Below are 13,982 nucleotides of genomic sequence, written 5' to 3' on the forward strand. Positions count from 1 at the left end.
TAAAGGTTAAAAATGTCATCTTTCTTTTTCTCTCTCTCTGATTATAGTTTGCAGTCGAAGAACAGAATTAATGTAGACTGAAGTATATACCCTATAATATAATTTTTTCCAGTTTATCAATATTTGAATATTAATTTGTGAAAGATAAATTAACTGCATTTGATAATCCCACAGGCTAATACAATTCAATTTTCTAATTCTAATGATTATATTTCTGTTATTATTTGAGACAGTTATTATTTTAAAGCATAAATTCAGTGTTACAGTACATTCTATGTAAATGTACATATTTCTCCTTATTGGAAAGTTTTGTGATTTTTAGTAAATTTAACGGTACAGTTTGAAGTTGCTATTTCTGTATTTTGACAAGAGGGATTAGAAATGCAAGTTATATAATAGATTATCAGATGGAATATCTAGACGTTTGTATATTAGTACTAAATACTTCATGCACTGTACAGAACAGGAAATCAATGCTCTTTGGCGGCTCCAGAGGCCTTGGTCCAGAGACCAGTCTTTCTGTTTCTAGAGTTTGCTTTTTGTTTCTGTGTTCAGATGTTGTCAGAATGCTCTTTTTTTCACTCAAGGTTTATTGGCAGCTTTAATGTTTTTATGTGAATAAGTATGTGTGTGTGTGTGTATGTTCGTGCATCTAGGATGAGTGTTGGCCTTCCTTGTTGATGCTGCCATAATAGACTCTGCAAATCCATTGTTCTAAAACAGAATTCTGAAGCAGTTTGGAATTGGTATATCTTAATGACATCTGAAAACAGTTTGTAGTTCTGAGTTTTCAGTTACTATAAAATGTCTTTTACATGTAAAATTGAATATATAAGAAAAAAATGTAATAAACTAAACAATATAAAGCAGAAAATTGGAGTGATAGATACAGTCCCGGTTAAAGGCATATTTTTATATTTCCCTTAATTGTTATTCAAAAAATAAATAAACAGTAGCAATCAAATGGTAATGGAAGATTTCTGGCCTGAAAACCAGTAAGAAAAGTTTAGCTTTGATTTGTAAGAACTTCTCTTCTTTCAGTTTACTACAGTTAGAATTAGGTCTCTTTCTCTATTAGCAAGTATCAGTGAGTGTGTGTTGTTATAAATAGGTAGGTCAGAGAGCAATACAGCTTTAGGTTTACAGTTGCACTAGTTATAATATAATGAGAGTTTTTGGTCTCGTGCTTGGAATTTCCCATACAGTTTAACAAAGATCTTACAAAACCTGGAAATCTACCTAATAAATACATATTAATATACATGTTAATATACTCAACAGAGTAACTTCAGTAACCAGACCAAACCTGTTAATATATTTGCTGGCTTTTGCCTTATTTTGCTGCAGTATTAGCCTTTGGAACCATAAGTACAAAATAGTAATGATACACGCAACTGCAAAAAAAAGTTAATGAACAGTGGACTTTGTGAAATAACTATAGTTTACAAACCTTTTCTTATAACCTGTCACCTTCTATTGGTTTCTGTTATCTCGAGGGTTTGAGGTGATTCAGGCCAACTAAGAAATTTTTCTTGTACAAGTTTTTTTTTTTTTTGCATTGCCATATCTCATGGGTTTGGTAGATTGTGTACTGTCTGTCAGTGGAAGGTTATGCAGTTGATCATTTATAGCTTTGTTTCTAGTCTAGTCTGTCTGCATAAGTTACCTTTCTTTTCCTTAAGTCAAGATGAATTACAGGATTTGCAAAGTAAACTGTCTTCAACGTTAGGATCTTCTCTTTCACAAATACACTAAAATACACTGTTCTTTCATCATGTTAAGGTGGGTTGTTGGTCATTGTCTTTGCAGACATGTGCATTGTCCTCAGAATTGTCCCTAACTCAACAACTGTGAGCCCAATAGACACTACCAAGATGTAGCATTACTCTGATTGAAACAGCTGTAGCTGATTTTTATCAGATGAAGGTCTGAATTTATGTTATAAAACAAAGACTCCAAAATATGTTTTATAAATCTTTTTAAAGATTTCAGCATTACTTTGCAATTAGACTGGATTAAATGTACAGTACAGAGTTTAGCATTTAGACCTTCAGCTGAAAGAGAAAATTTGTTCTTAGTGAAAGACAACTTGGTCTTGTAGGGTTTGGGCACTACTAGGTATATGCTTCAGTATTGTGGCTTAAAAATGTCACCTATATTTTTAAATCAGACGTAACAGACATTTTTTAAGTGGCAATTCACTAGTGGTTCAGAGGAAATGGTTTGTATGTTTGTATTTGATTATTGGTAGCATTGTTATTTGATCGTAAATAAGGTGTTGTACAGAAAAATAAAATAATTACTTCCAGTCTTCCAGGTCACTTCCTTCCTACACATTTTTAGAAAAATGAATGTTTTTAAGTATTAAAGCAAATACAAACTTGCAGAACTTTCTTAATACATTAAAGCAATACAATAATTGTTTTATTTTAAATATTTTATTTCCTATAGTGTTTAGCAAAACAAAAGTGTAATACATTATAAAGAGTGTTTAGCAGAACAAAACTGTAATACATTTCAAACATGATACAGCATCTTGATACTTTTTGATTTAAATTATTCTGTTGTCAATACTCAACATTTTTCAGATTTATTTTAGGTACATTTTTGTTCTTTGATGTTTACAGTATCCTGTTTTTGGAATTTGTTGTAGGTGGTGCAGATGATAATCTGATTGAAGGAGGGGAAACCAAGTTTGTCTGCAAACCTGGAGCAAGAAATATTACAATCATCTTTCAGCCTTTACTGAGGTAATAACACATTTTCTTTTGTGCTTTGTGTGGAGCTTTGGTTGAATAATGAATGGTAAAATCTCACATTGTAAAAATGTTTTTCATTGGTGTCTTCCATTCAAAATATTTGATATTTCACATTTTTGTGTTATTTGCTCTTCTAAAAAATGCACTTGGTGTTTACTTGTGTCTGATATGTGGCCTTTGCTAGGCCCAGTCAGCATTTGTGCCATCTTCTAAATTGAATTAGTCTTTATACAATGTGAAGAAAATCTGAAAAGCACTCTTGCCTGGAAGGTTGATGAAGAAATGTCAATATAGGTGTACCGACAATAGTAAGGATAGAAATCCTGCAAGTTTGCTTTGTGCTCAATTTTAGAGCTCTGTTGTGACGATTGCCAGGTTTTTTCTGGGTTGATGAATTTCCAGAAATTGTACCAGTTATAGAAATCAACACTTATTTCAGTGGCACAATCTTTACGCTTGAGTTCTGATGCTAATTATTTTTTTATTGGAGAATTTCTAACTTCACTTTGGCTGATCTATAGATATATTCTTAGTTCAAGCCTAAAATAAGTTTAATATCTATTTATTTCAGCTTAAAGGATGTTGCATTTTACACTCAAAAATCTTTCTCCTAAGTCCACACCCAATATTCTAATGGAAATCATGATGCACATTTCTACTTCAAAGATTTAAAGGATAACCACCATTCACTGGCTGCAGTGCCGCTTTGTTCTTAAAACTTTAGTTCACAGTTAACACGTTTATGAATACAGTAATCCCTCCTCGATCGCGGGGGGTTCTGGAACGCAAAGCATGTACCATAAATTAAAAGACCAATTGTATGCAGAAATCTGCGAACCAGCAAAAAATCCGTGATAAAGTAATCCCTCCTCGATCGCGGGGGTTGCGTTCCAGGACCCCCTACGATAGATGAAAATCCGCAAAGTAGAAACCATATGTTTGTATGGTTATTTTTATATATTTTAACCCCTTAGAAACTCTCCCACACTGTTAACATTATTAGAGCCCTCTAGACATGAAGTAACACCCTTTAGTCAAAAGTTTAAACTGTGCTGCATAACAAGAGAGATGACAGTTCTTTCTCACAATTAAAAGAATGCAAATATATCTTCTCTTCAAAGGAGTGCGCGCGTCAGGAGCAGAAAGAGAGAGAGACCGCTCACTAAGAAAAGCAAACAATCAAAAAATCAATATGTGCTTTTGTGCTTTTAAGTATGCCAAAGCAACGCGATAAAGCAGCATTTTTTAGAGGAGCGTCCGTATCCTCTAGGCAAACAGCCTCTGTGCAAACAGCCCCTCTGCTCACACCCCCTCCGTCAGGCAGAGAGAGTGAGAGAGACATAGAAAAGCAAACAATCAAGCACCACGTGGGAAGCATATCGTATATCATTGAGGAGTTTTAGTTAATATGTAATACATGCTCCGATTGGGTAGCTTCTAAGCCATCCGCCAATAGCGTCCCTTGTATGAAATCAACTGGCCAAGCAAACTGAGGAAGCATGTACCATAAATTAAAAGACCAATTGTATGCAGAAATCTGCGAACCAGCGAAAAATCCATGATAAAGTAATCCCTCCTCGATCGCGGGGGTTGCGTTCCAGGACCCCCTGCGATAGGTGAAAATCCGCGAAGTGGAAACCATATGTTTGTATGGTTATTTTTATATATTTTAAGCTCTTAGAAACTCTCCCACACTGTTAATAAATATTCTCCGCACAGTTATACAGTAAACCCTCGTTTATAGCGGTTGATCCGCTCCTGACAGATAAATGAATTTCCAAGAAGTAGGATTCTTTATTTATAAATCTAATGTTTTCGCAGTTAGAGCATTGAAAACCTGTTTATGACCTTCTAAATACGTTTTTTAACACCCTTTAGTCAAAAGTTTAAACTGTGGTCCGTGACAAGACAGAGATGACAGTTCTTTCTCACAATTAAAAGAATGCAAACATATCTTCCTCTTCAAGGTGCGCGTCAGGAGCGGAGAATGTCAGAGAGAGAGAGAGAGTAAAGTAAACAATCAAAAATCAATAGGGCTGTTGCGCTTTTAAATATGCAAACACCGCGATAAAGCAGCGCAATGATGGGATCAATGTGAAGGTAGCCTTTTAGCATTTTTTTACAGGCCTGTCCGTATCTTCTAAGCAAACAGCCACTGTGCAAACAGCCCCTCTGCTCACACCCCCTCCATCAGGTGCAGATAATGGGGACAATCATTCGCCTCACTGATGGTATTGCATGATGGATAAGTATCTGCCTGTATTTCTCAGAGAGAGTGAGAGACAGAGAAAAGCAAACAATGAAAATTCAATACGGGCTGTTAGAGCTTTTAAGTGTGCGAAGCAGCGTGCATGAAGCATATCTTATATCATTGAGGAGTTTTATTTAATATGTAATACGTGCTCTGATTGGGTAGCTTCTTAGCCATCCGCCAATAGCGTCCCTTGTATGAAATCAACTGGGCAAACAAACTGAGGAAGCATGTAACATAAATTGAAAGACCCATTGTCCGCAGAAATCCGCGAACCAGCGAAAAATCCGTGATATATATTTAGATATGCTTACATTTAAAATTTGCGATGGAGTGAAGCCACGAAAGTCGAAGCGCGATATAACGAGGGATCACTGTACTACATTTTAGAACAACTTAGCATCATGACAGTGAATCACTTGGTGGGAAAAGTCAGGAAAGAACTGGTGCACCATTGTGTAGTTCCTTGTCAGAAAATTATAAAACCCTTCACTTCATTTTCTTTTTGACAATAGAGACAATTAGTTTTCCTTGTTTTTGTCATCCTTCCTTAATATGGAGTGAATTAATTTTACTACAGTGAGCTAAACGGAGCATAGGTGTATAACCAATCACAAAAGGTTTATGAAAGAAGTTTTGGCTGTGTACTGCTGCATCAATCATCTCCACTTGTAGTTTTGGCAATAGAAATAAATAGATGAATTAGCAGGAGGAGTGAACTGAATCTTCCACAACTACTGTTCAGATATTTTTAAATTCCTGCTGAGCTTCTAATGTGTAAAACAATGGAATTAGCCACTTTATGTTGAATGCTGGTGAAGTGGCCCTGAAAAGAACCTTTTAGTTTCTTCTACGGTTGCTTCCAGCATTTCACTAAACACTGACACTGGTTAATCACAGGAAACTTTATATATAATTTGAGTTATTAGAGTCACCAACACTTTTTCAGTAAGCTGTGTTATATATTTTTCTTATGTCTTTTGAGAAAAGTGTGTAAAAAAGATACATGTAAGACAATGTAGTAGTGCCTAATTCCATGAAGCCTTCTCTTAATGAGCTTAATTGACTTTATTGAGAGAGGTGACAATTTCTTACTGGTTTAGTGAGGGGTACTGCGTGAGGTTTAGGAATGTGAAGTCATAGTCTGGATACTGGTTGTTTAACAAGGAGTTTGATGATGATGATGTACTTATGAAGAAGGTGAATTGGTGACCTACTGCACCAGAGAAAATACTTGTGAATGCAGCCTTAGAACAGCAGCCATGTATTTACCCTCAGTATTTTTTCTACAACATTCTTTGGTATCATTGTGTGTCTGAATCCATGGTGGTTGGTGTTTCCTCTTTCATTGTTTTCCTGTAAAGTCCCCCATTACCCACCACCCTTTATTTTTTTTCAAGAAGTCGTAGTAGAAAGCAGTAACTTTATGCCTTAATTGAAATGTTAAGGAAGCATATTAAAGGTTTTTAGAGTTTTATTTGTAGTCTTGCACAAAGTGGTGTTCATAATGCTGACCTTTATATGATCACGCTGATGACACCATCATGTGTGACTTCCATGACCATGGCCCCTAGTGACTGATTGTAATGTCATAACAAAATATAACAATGGTGGCACCCATTAAAAACCAAACTGGTGTCACATTCTTTTTCAAAGCATTACAGACATGAAATTAACAAGGCTTAAACAAAAATGCTAAAAATACACACAAATATATTCTCTAAAGTTCAAAACCTTAGAGAAAAATACTTAAATGTCAAAAAAAAAATATTTAGCCTAGAAAAAAATTAAGTATTATAACAGTAAATTTGCTTTGGAAACTTTAATTACATTGCTGCACTGCAATACCTACTAGAGATTTGTTGTGAGACTTACTGTTTCACTTAGAATCACTCATGAGGGCTGTATTTAAGTTACACGTCTGGTTGTTTTACATCAGGGAGCAAAATAGATGTCATCAATGACTGAGAAACTGGCTAACATATCCAGGTTATGTTAAGTGAAAGAGTAAAAAAATTGGATGAAAAAAAATAATAAACGGACACTTTCTATTTTAATTAATTAAAATCAATCAACCAATCAATCAACAACAACAACAACAACATTTATTTATAAAGCACATTTTCATACAAACAGTAGCTCAAAGTGCTTTACATAATAAAGAATAGAAAAATAAAAGACACAATAAGAAAACAAAATAAATCAACATTAATTAACATTGAATAAGAGTAAGGTTCTTTGGCCAGGGGGGACAGAAAAAACAAAAAATCTCCAGACGGCTGGAGAAAAAATAAAATCTGTAGGGATTCCAGACCATGAGACTGCCCAGTCCCCTCTGGGCATTCTACCTAACATACATGAAACAGTCCTCTTTGGATTTAGGGTTCTCACGGAAGGACTTGATGAAGATGGTCACGTAGAGTTCTGCCTCAATTAATTAATTTTTTGCCATCCTCAAGTAGTGGCTCGTGGCTCCTTTGTCACTTTGTATAGAGCCAGTTGAGTTATATAAAGTGCGATCTACTTGATAAAGCCTGCCACTGTATGTTAATTAGCTCAACTAAGAGTTTACACTATCAACATGTTTCTGTGTCATCTCATGTGCATGTTTTGGGTACACTTGACAGCATATTCCATACTTCCAGCCAGCAATATATTTTTGTGGGTGCATGCAGACAAATTCTAAGGACATTAGTGTCTTATTTTAACAACTGAAAATTGTTAATTGATTAAAACAGGTTGACTATCGATTATGGAATTTTTGGTCTTAGCCCACTGTGGACTGAGCTAGTAGTTCATTTAGTTTATTCACATTAGCTAGTTCTTCTTTAACTTTTAACGTTTTGTTCTGTTGAATAATTTTTTTTCTAAATGATACATATAGTTTGTGGATTATGTCTAAAATTTTACAAGGTATTTGCTTTGATTAAACAAGGATTTCATAGTAAAAATTAACATTGAAGAACTGCTGTAGGAGCTCCTAAATTTTCAAGCTGGATTATTGTGATTCTGCTATTAAAATCATATTATGGTTGTTTTCGTGTAACCAAAATATTTTGGACATCTACTCACAAAGTATTTACAACTGTTAAGCTGATTTACAGTACGTTACTATTGTTTGTTCAAGATATGCAAAAATAGTCCTAAAATGTATAACAGTACTTCTAACTAAAAAAGAAAAAGAAGAATTAGATTTGTGTATTTCTTTGCATGCAAAATATATAGAAAAGATCAACATGTGGTCCATACTTTCATAATTAGAAAACAATCAGTTAATGTCACTTGATCCAGAGGTGGGGACTGAAATGGTAGCTGGAACCTTCGTCACTAAGCCACAATGCCTATTCACTGCATGTATTATTATTTTTGTGTTTAGTTTGCTTTTTATTTACTCTAATTGAAATTCTTTTTAATGCAATATAATTCAGCATGAATTTTGCAATGTCTCTTTATTGTCTATAATGTACATTGGTGATAGATAGAAATTTGATGCAGTTGTCATTGAATATGTACAGTTGAGCAGATATAATTCAAACCAAGCAGTTATCAATATCCAACCCCATTAACATGTTTTGGTGCATTTTAAACAGAAAGAATCTCCCTTTTTTTTTTTTTAGACTTGTCGGTCCAAATTTACATTTTACATTTTATTCACAGCTATCCAGTCTTGACTTAGTTGGCATTTTCAGAAGCACATGACTCTTCAACTCAATAAACCTTTTTTTTTTGCATGTGCTCAATTAATCTGAGGCAGGCCTAAAGTACAGTATATTTATTGCATGGATGTGTGAGAACAGATGCCATGTCTCCCTAGGGGGCATGTAGAGTAATGGTGTTTTAATTGTTGGTGAAAATGCCAGTGATCCTGATAGACTTGAACAGTGTTTGGCTACTGGGTGTCAAGGCCTCCAGGATCATTGCTGTATAAATATCAGCCATATTTCATTAAGATCTGTATGCAATTAAAAGACTTTGGTATGGAGCACAAAAACAAATTTGCAGTGACGCTGAATGAGTTTTTGTTTAAGGAGCAGAGGGCACATTATTTTAGATCTGTGTTCATTTTTTATTAAAGATGGAATTCAGACACTTAAAATGCCCTGGTTAAATATTAATTTTAATATGTGAAATATGTATAAATATTTTCTCTTCTTATATCTTCTTTAAATTATCATTGTGTTATTTCTGTTTACTCCATAAAACCCTCCATTATATTCAGATTATTCTACTTAAGTTAGTTTTTAATTCTTTTTTAAAAGAGCTGAATTAGCAATACACTGATTTTTATTTCATTACTTCTTGTTTTAGAATGAATATTAATAAGAAAATGTTCTTTGCTTTCACATGGTTTTCACTACATTTTAAGGATTTAAATGGTAAAATTATATATTTTTTTCTTTTAGTGAATTATTTCTTAATAGTTTCCCTCTTCTATCATACATAATTCCCCTATGCACATCCTTGTATTCGGTGTTTATCATTACTGCATTGCATTCCAAGCAAAAGTAAACAGACTTGTAAAACAGAGATACTTTTGACACTTGTCTGTTTTATTTAACTGTTTGATGTTTCTTGTAAACCTCTAGTTACTTATATTTTTATCTAAGATATATGATTCTTCTTGTTGCTGCTCCCGTTAGGTGTTGCCACAGTGGATCATCTTGTTCCATATCTTCCTGTCCTCTACATCTTCCTCTGTGACACCCAGCGCCTCCATGTCCTCTCTCACCACATCCATAAACCTCCTCTTAGGCCTTCCTCTTTTCCTCTTCCCTGGCACCTCTGTCCTTAGCATCCTTCTCCCAATATACTCAGCATTTCTCCTCTGTACATGTCCAAACCAATGCAATCTCTCCCAACCATCCAACTTGAGCTGACACTCTAATGTACTCATTCATAATCCTATCCATCAACATCAACACCCAGTGCAAAAGTTAGCATCTTTAACTCTGCTACCTCCAGCTCTGTCTCCTGCTTTCTGGTCAGTGCCACCGTCTCCATCTCCCATCTACTACCGTCCTGTAGCCCTTCCCTTTCACTCTTTCTGATAACCATCTGTCATCAACTACTCCTGACACTCTTCTCTACCCATTCCACCCTGCCTGCACTCTTTTTCACCTCTCTTCCACAATCCCCATTACTCTGTACTGTTGATCCCAAGTATTTAAACTCATCAACCTTTACCAACTCTACTACCTACATCTTCACCATTCCATTGACCTCCCTCTCATTTACACACATGTATTCTGTCTTGTTCCTACTGATCTTCGCTTCTCTCCTCTCCAAAGCATATCTCCACTTCTCCAGGGTCTCCTCAACCTGCTCCCTAGTATTGCTACAGATCACAATGTCATCAGCAAACATCATAGTCCACCGGGACTCCTGTCTAATCTCATCTGTCAACCTGTCCATCACCATTGTAAATAAGAGAGGGCTCAGAGCTGATCCCTGATGTAATCGCACCTCCACCTTGAATGCGTTAGTCACTCTTACCACAGACTTCACCATTGTCCCACTTCCATCGTATTTATCCTGTACAACTTTTACGTACTTCTCTGCCACTCCTGACTTCCTCATACAATGCAACAGCTCCTCTCAAGGCACCCTGTCATATGCTTTCTCCAGGTCCACAAAGAAGCAATGTAACTCCTTCTGACCTTCTCTATACTTCTCCATCAACATCCTCAGAGCAAACATAGATAGATAGATAGATAGATACATACATAGATACATACATACATACATACTTTATTAATCCCAAGGGGAAATTCACATAATCCAGCAGCAGTATACTGATACAAAGAAACAATATTAAATTAAATAGTAATAAAAATGAAAAAAATTAAAATAAAATTAATGTTAGCATTTACTCCCCCGGGTGGAATTGAAAAGTTGCATAGTGTGGGGGAGGAACGATCTCCTCAGTCTGTCAGTGGAGCAGGACAGTGACAAAAGTCTGTCACTGAAGCTACTCCTCTGCCTGGAGATGACACTGTTCAGTGGATGCAGTGGATTATTCATGATTGACAGGAATTTGCTTAATGCCGGTCGCTCTGCCACAGATGTTAAACTGTCCAACTTTAATCCTACAATAGAGCCTGCCTTCTTAACAAGTTTGTCCAGGCGTGAGGCGTCTTTCATCTTTATGCTGCCACCCCAGCACACCACCGTGTAGAAGAGGGCACTCGCCACAACGTCTGGTAGAACATCTGCAGCATCTTACTGCAGATGTTGAAGGATGCCAACCTTCTCAGAAAGTATAGTCTGCTCTGACCTTTCTTACATAGAGCATCAGTATTGGCAGTCCAGTCCAATTTGTCATCCAGCTGTACTCCCAGATATTTAAAGGTCTGCACACAGTCACCTCTGATGATCACAGGGCCCATGAGGGGCCTGGGCCTCCTAAAATCCACCACCAGCTCCTTGGTCTTGCTGGTGTTAAGGTGTAAGTGGTTTGAGTTGCACCATTTAACAAAGTCTTTGATTAACTTTCTGTACTCCTCCTCCTGTCCATTCCTGATGTAGCCCACAATAGCAGTGTCATCAGCGAACTTTTGCACGTGACAGGACTCCGAGTCATATTGGAAGTCTGATGTATATAGATTGAACAGGACCAGAGAAAGTATAGTCCCCTGCGGCGCCCCTGTATTGCTGAACACAATTACAAAATATTGCTAACACATCATATCTGTGGTGCTCTTTCTTGGCATGAAACCATACTGCTGCTCACTAATCATCACCTCCCTTCTTATCCTAGCTTTCACTACTCTTTCCCATAACTTTATGCTGTGCCTCTTCAGTTCTATCCCTCTGTAGTTACTACAGTTCTGCACATCCCCTATATTCTTAAATATCGGTAACAGTACACTTCTTCTCCACTCCTCAGACATCCTCTCACTTTCCAAGATTCCACTAAATAATCTGGTTAAAAACTGCACTACCACCGATCTGAAATGACCAATGACCTTTCCATTTTTCATCCTGTTCATAGCTGTCTTTACCTCTTTGCTAATCCATTGCACTTTCTGATTCACTATCTCCACATCATCCAACCTTCTCTTTCTCTTGTTCTCTTCATTCATCAGCCTGTCAAAGTATTCTTTACATCTGCTCAACACACGCTCCTCAATTGTGAGTACGTTTCAATCTTTGTCCATTGTCACCCTAACCTGCTGCACATCTTTCCCAGCTCAGTCCTTTTTCTGTCTAGCCATTCGGTGCAGATCCTTTTCTCCCTCTTAATGTCCAAACTCTCATATAGCTCATCATATGCCTCTTCTTTAGCCTTTGCCAAATCTCTCCCCACCTGGCTTCTTATCTCCTTGTACTCTTGTCTACTTTCTGCATCTCTCTGACTATCCCACTTCTTCTTCGCTATTCTTTTCCTCTGTATACTCTCCTGTTCTTCCCCATTCCACCTCCAGGTTTTCTTTTCCTTCTTCCTCTGTCCAGATGTCACGCCAAGCACCTTTCTTGCTGTCACCCTTACTACACCTGCTGTAGTTGCCCAACTGTCTGGTAACTCTTTACTGCCAGCAAGTGCCTGTCTGCCCTCCTCCCTAAACTCAACCTTGTAGTCTTCCTTTTTCAACTTCCACCATTTGATCCTTGGCTCTGCCCTCACTCTCTTCCGCTTCTTGATGTCCATCGTCCTATGCTGCTTAATTACACTTTACCCTGCCACCACTTTGCAGTCTAAAGCCTCCTTCAGATTGACTCTTCTGCATAAGATGTAATATACCTGTGTGCATCTCCCTCCACTCTTGTACATCACTCTATGTTCCTCCCTCTTCTTAAAATATGTATTCACCACAGCCATGTCCATCCTTTTGGCAAAATCCACTATCATCTGATCTTCTTCATTCTTCTCCTTGACCCCATACCTACCCATCACCTCCTCGTCTCCTCGTCTCCTCACCAACATGTCCATTGAAATCCAGTGCAATCCATTTAGTCTCTTGCATGCACAATGTATCAACGTTCCTTCTCTCCATCATATCTGCCAACTCTCTCTGTTAACCAGTCATACTGCCAAGATTCAAAGTTCCTACCCTCAGTTCCACTCTCTTTACCTTCCTCCTGCCTCTGGACACGTCTCCCCCTCTTCATCTCCATTTTTGGCCAACAGTTGGTCAAAATCCGCCAGCACCCTTTTGGCTAACAGTACTGGTGGTGGTCGTTGTATTGTTGTCTGCATATTGATCTGGCAAAATTTTACACCGGATGCCCTTCCTGACGAAACCCTCCCCATTTTTCCGGACTTGGGACCGGCACAAAGAAACACACTGGTTTGTACATCCCCTGTGACTGGGTTGTCTAAGATATACTGTATGATTGACTGCCCATAACAAGTGGTATAGGAAGATGACAGTTTCTGAATAGCTTCTTGCACAGCGAGTCACCCCGCCTGTCCTTAAACTACTTATTAGAATATTTTAGAAGGGCATGGAGGTTGTTTTCCTTGACAAGATGAGAGGTTCTTGTCTTTGCAGCCAGCACAAACTGTTAGGAATGGTTTCAGATTAGGTGATTTGATCAATTTAAAATAAATCTATACTAATAAAAGGCAAAGCCCTCACTCACTCACTCACTGACTCACTCACTGACTCATCACTAATTCTCCAACTTCCCGTGTAGGTAGAAGGCTGAAATTTGGCAGGCTTATTCCTTACAGCTTACTTACAAAAGTTGGGCAGGTTTCATTTTGAAATTCTACGCATAAGGGTCATAACTGGAAGCTATTTTTTCCCATATAATGTAATGGAGTCTTGAGTTGGAGATGGCCGCGGGGCGGAGTTTCGTGTGACATCATCACGCCTCCTACGTAAGTACGTAGAGAACAAGGAAGAACTCCAGCGATGAGCACAAAACGCCATTTCACAATTGAGAAGGCAGAAAAACATTATGAAGCAAATGATGCATATGCGGAAACAAAGCACGGCGTGAACCGTAAGTTTATATTAAATTAAGTT

The 13,982-nt window shown here is 37.2% G+C and overlaps 1 protein-coding gene across 3 annotated transcripts in view; it reads left to right on the plus strand.

The window, feature by feature from the left end:
- exoc4 (exocyst complex component 4) overlaps positions 1-13,982 on the plus strand; it is a 537,075-nt gene that overhangs the window by 181,591 nt on the left and 341,502 nt on the right. For all 3 annotated transcript variants that reach the window (XM_039761360.1, XM_039761363.1, XM_039761362.1), the window contains exon 10: positions 2,654-2,750. In XM_039761360.1, the coding sequence (XP_039617294.1) occupies positions 2,654-2,750 (97 nt within the window). The remainder of the gene's footprint in view (positions 1-2,653; positions 2,751-13,982) is intronic.

The sequence above is a fragment of the Polypterus senegalus genome, chromosome 8 (assembly GCF_016835505.1).
Source record: "Polypterus senegalus isolate Bchr_013 chromosome 8, ASM1683550v1, whole genome shotgun sequence".
NCBI lineage: Eukaryota > Metazoa > Chordata > Cladistia > Polypteriformes > Polypteridae > Polypterus > Polypterus senegalus.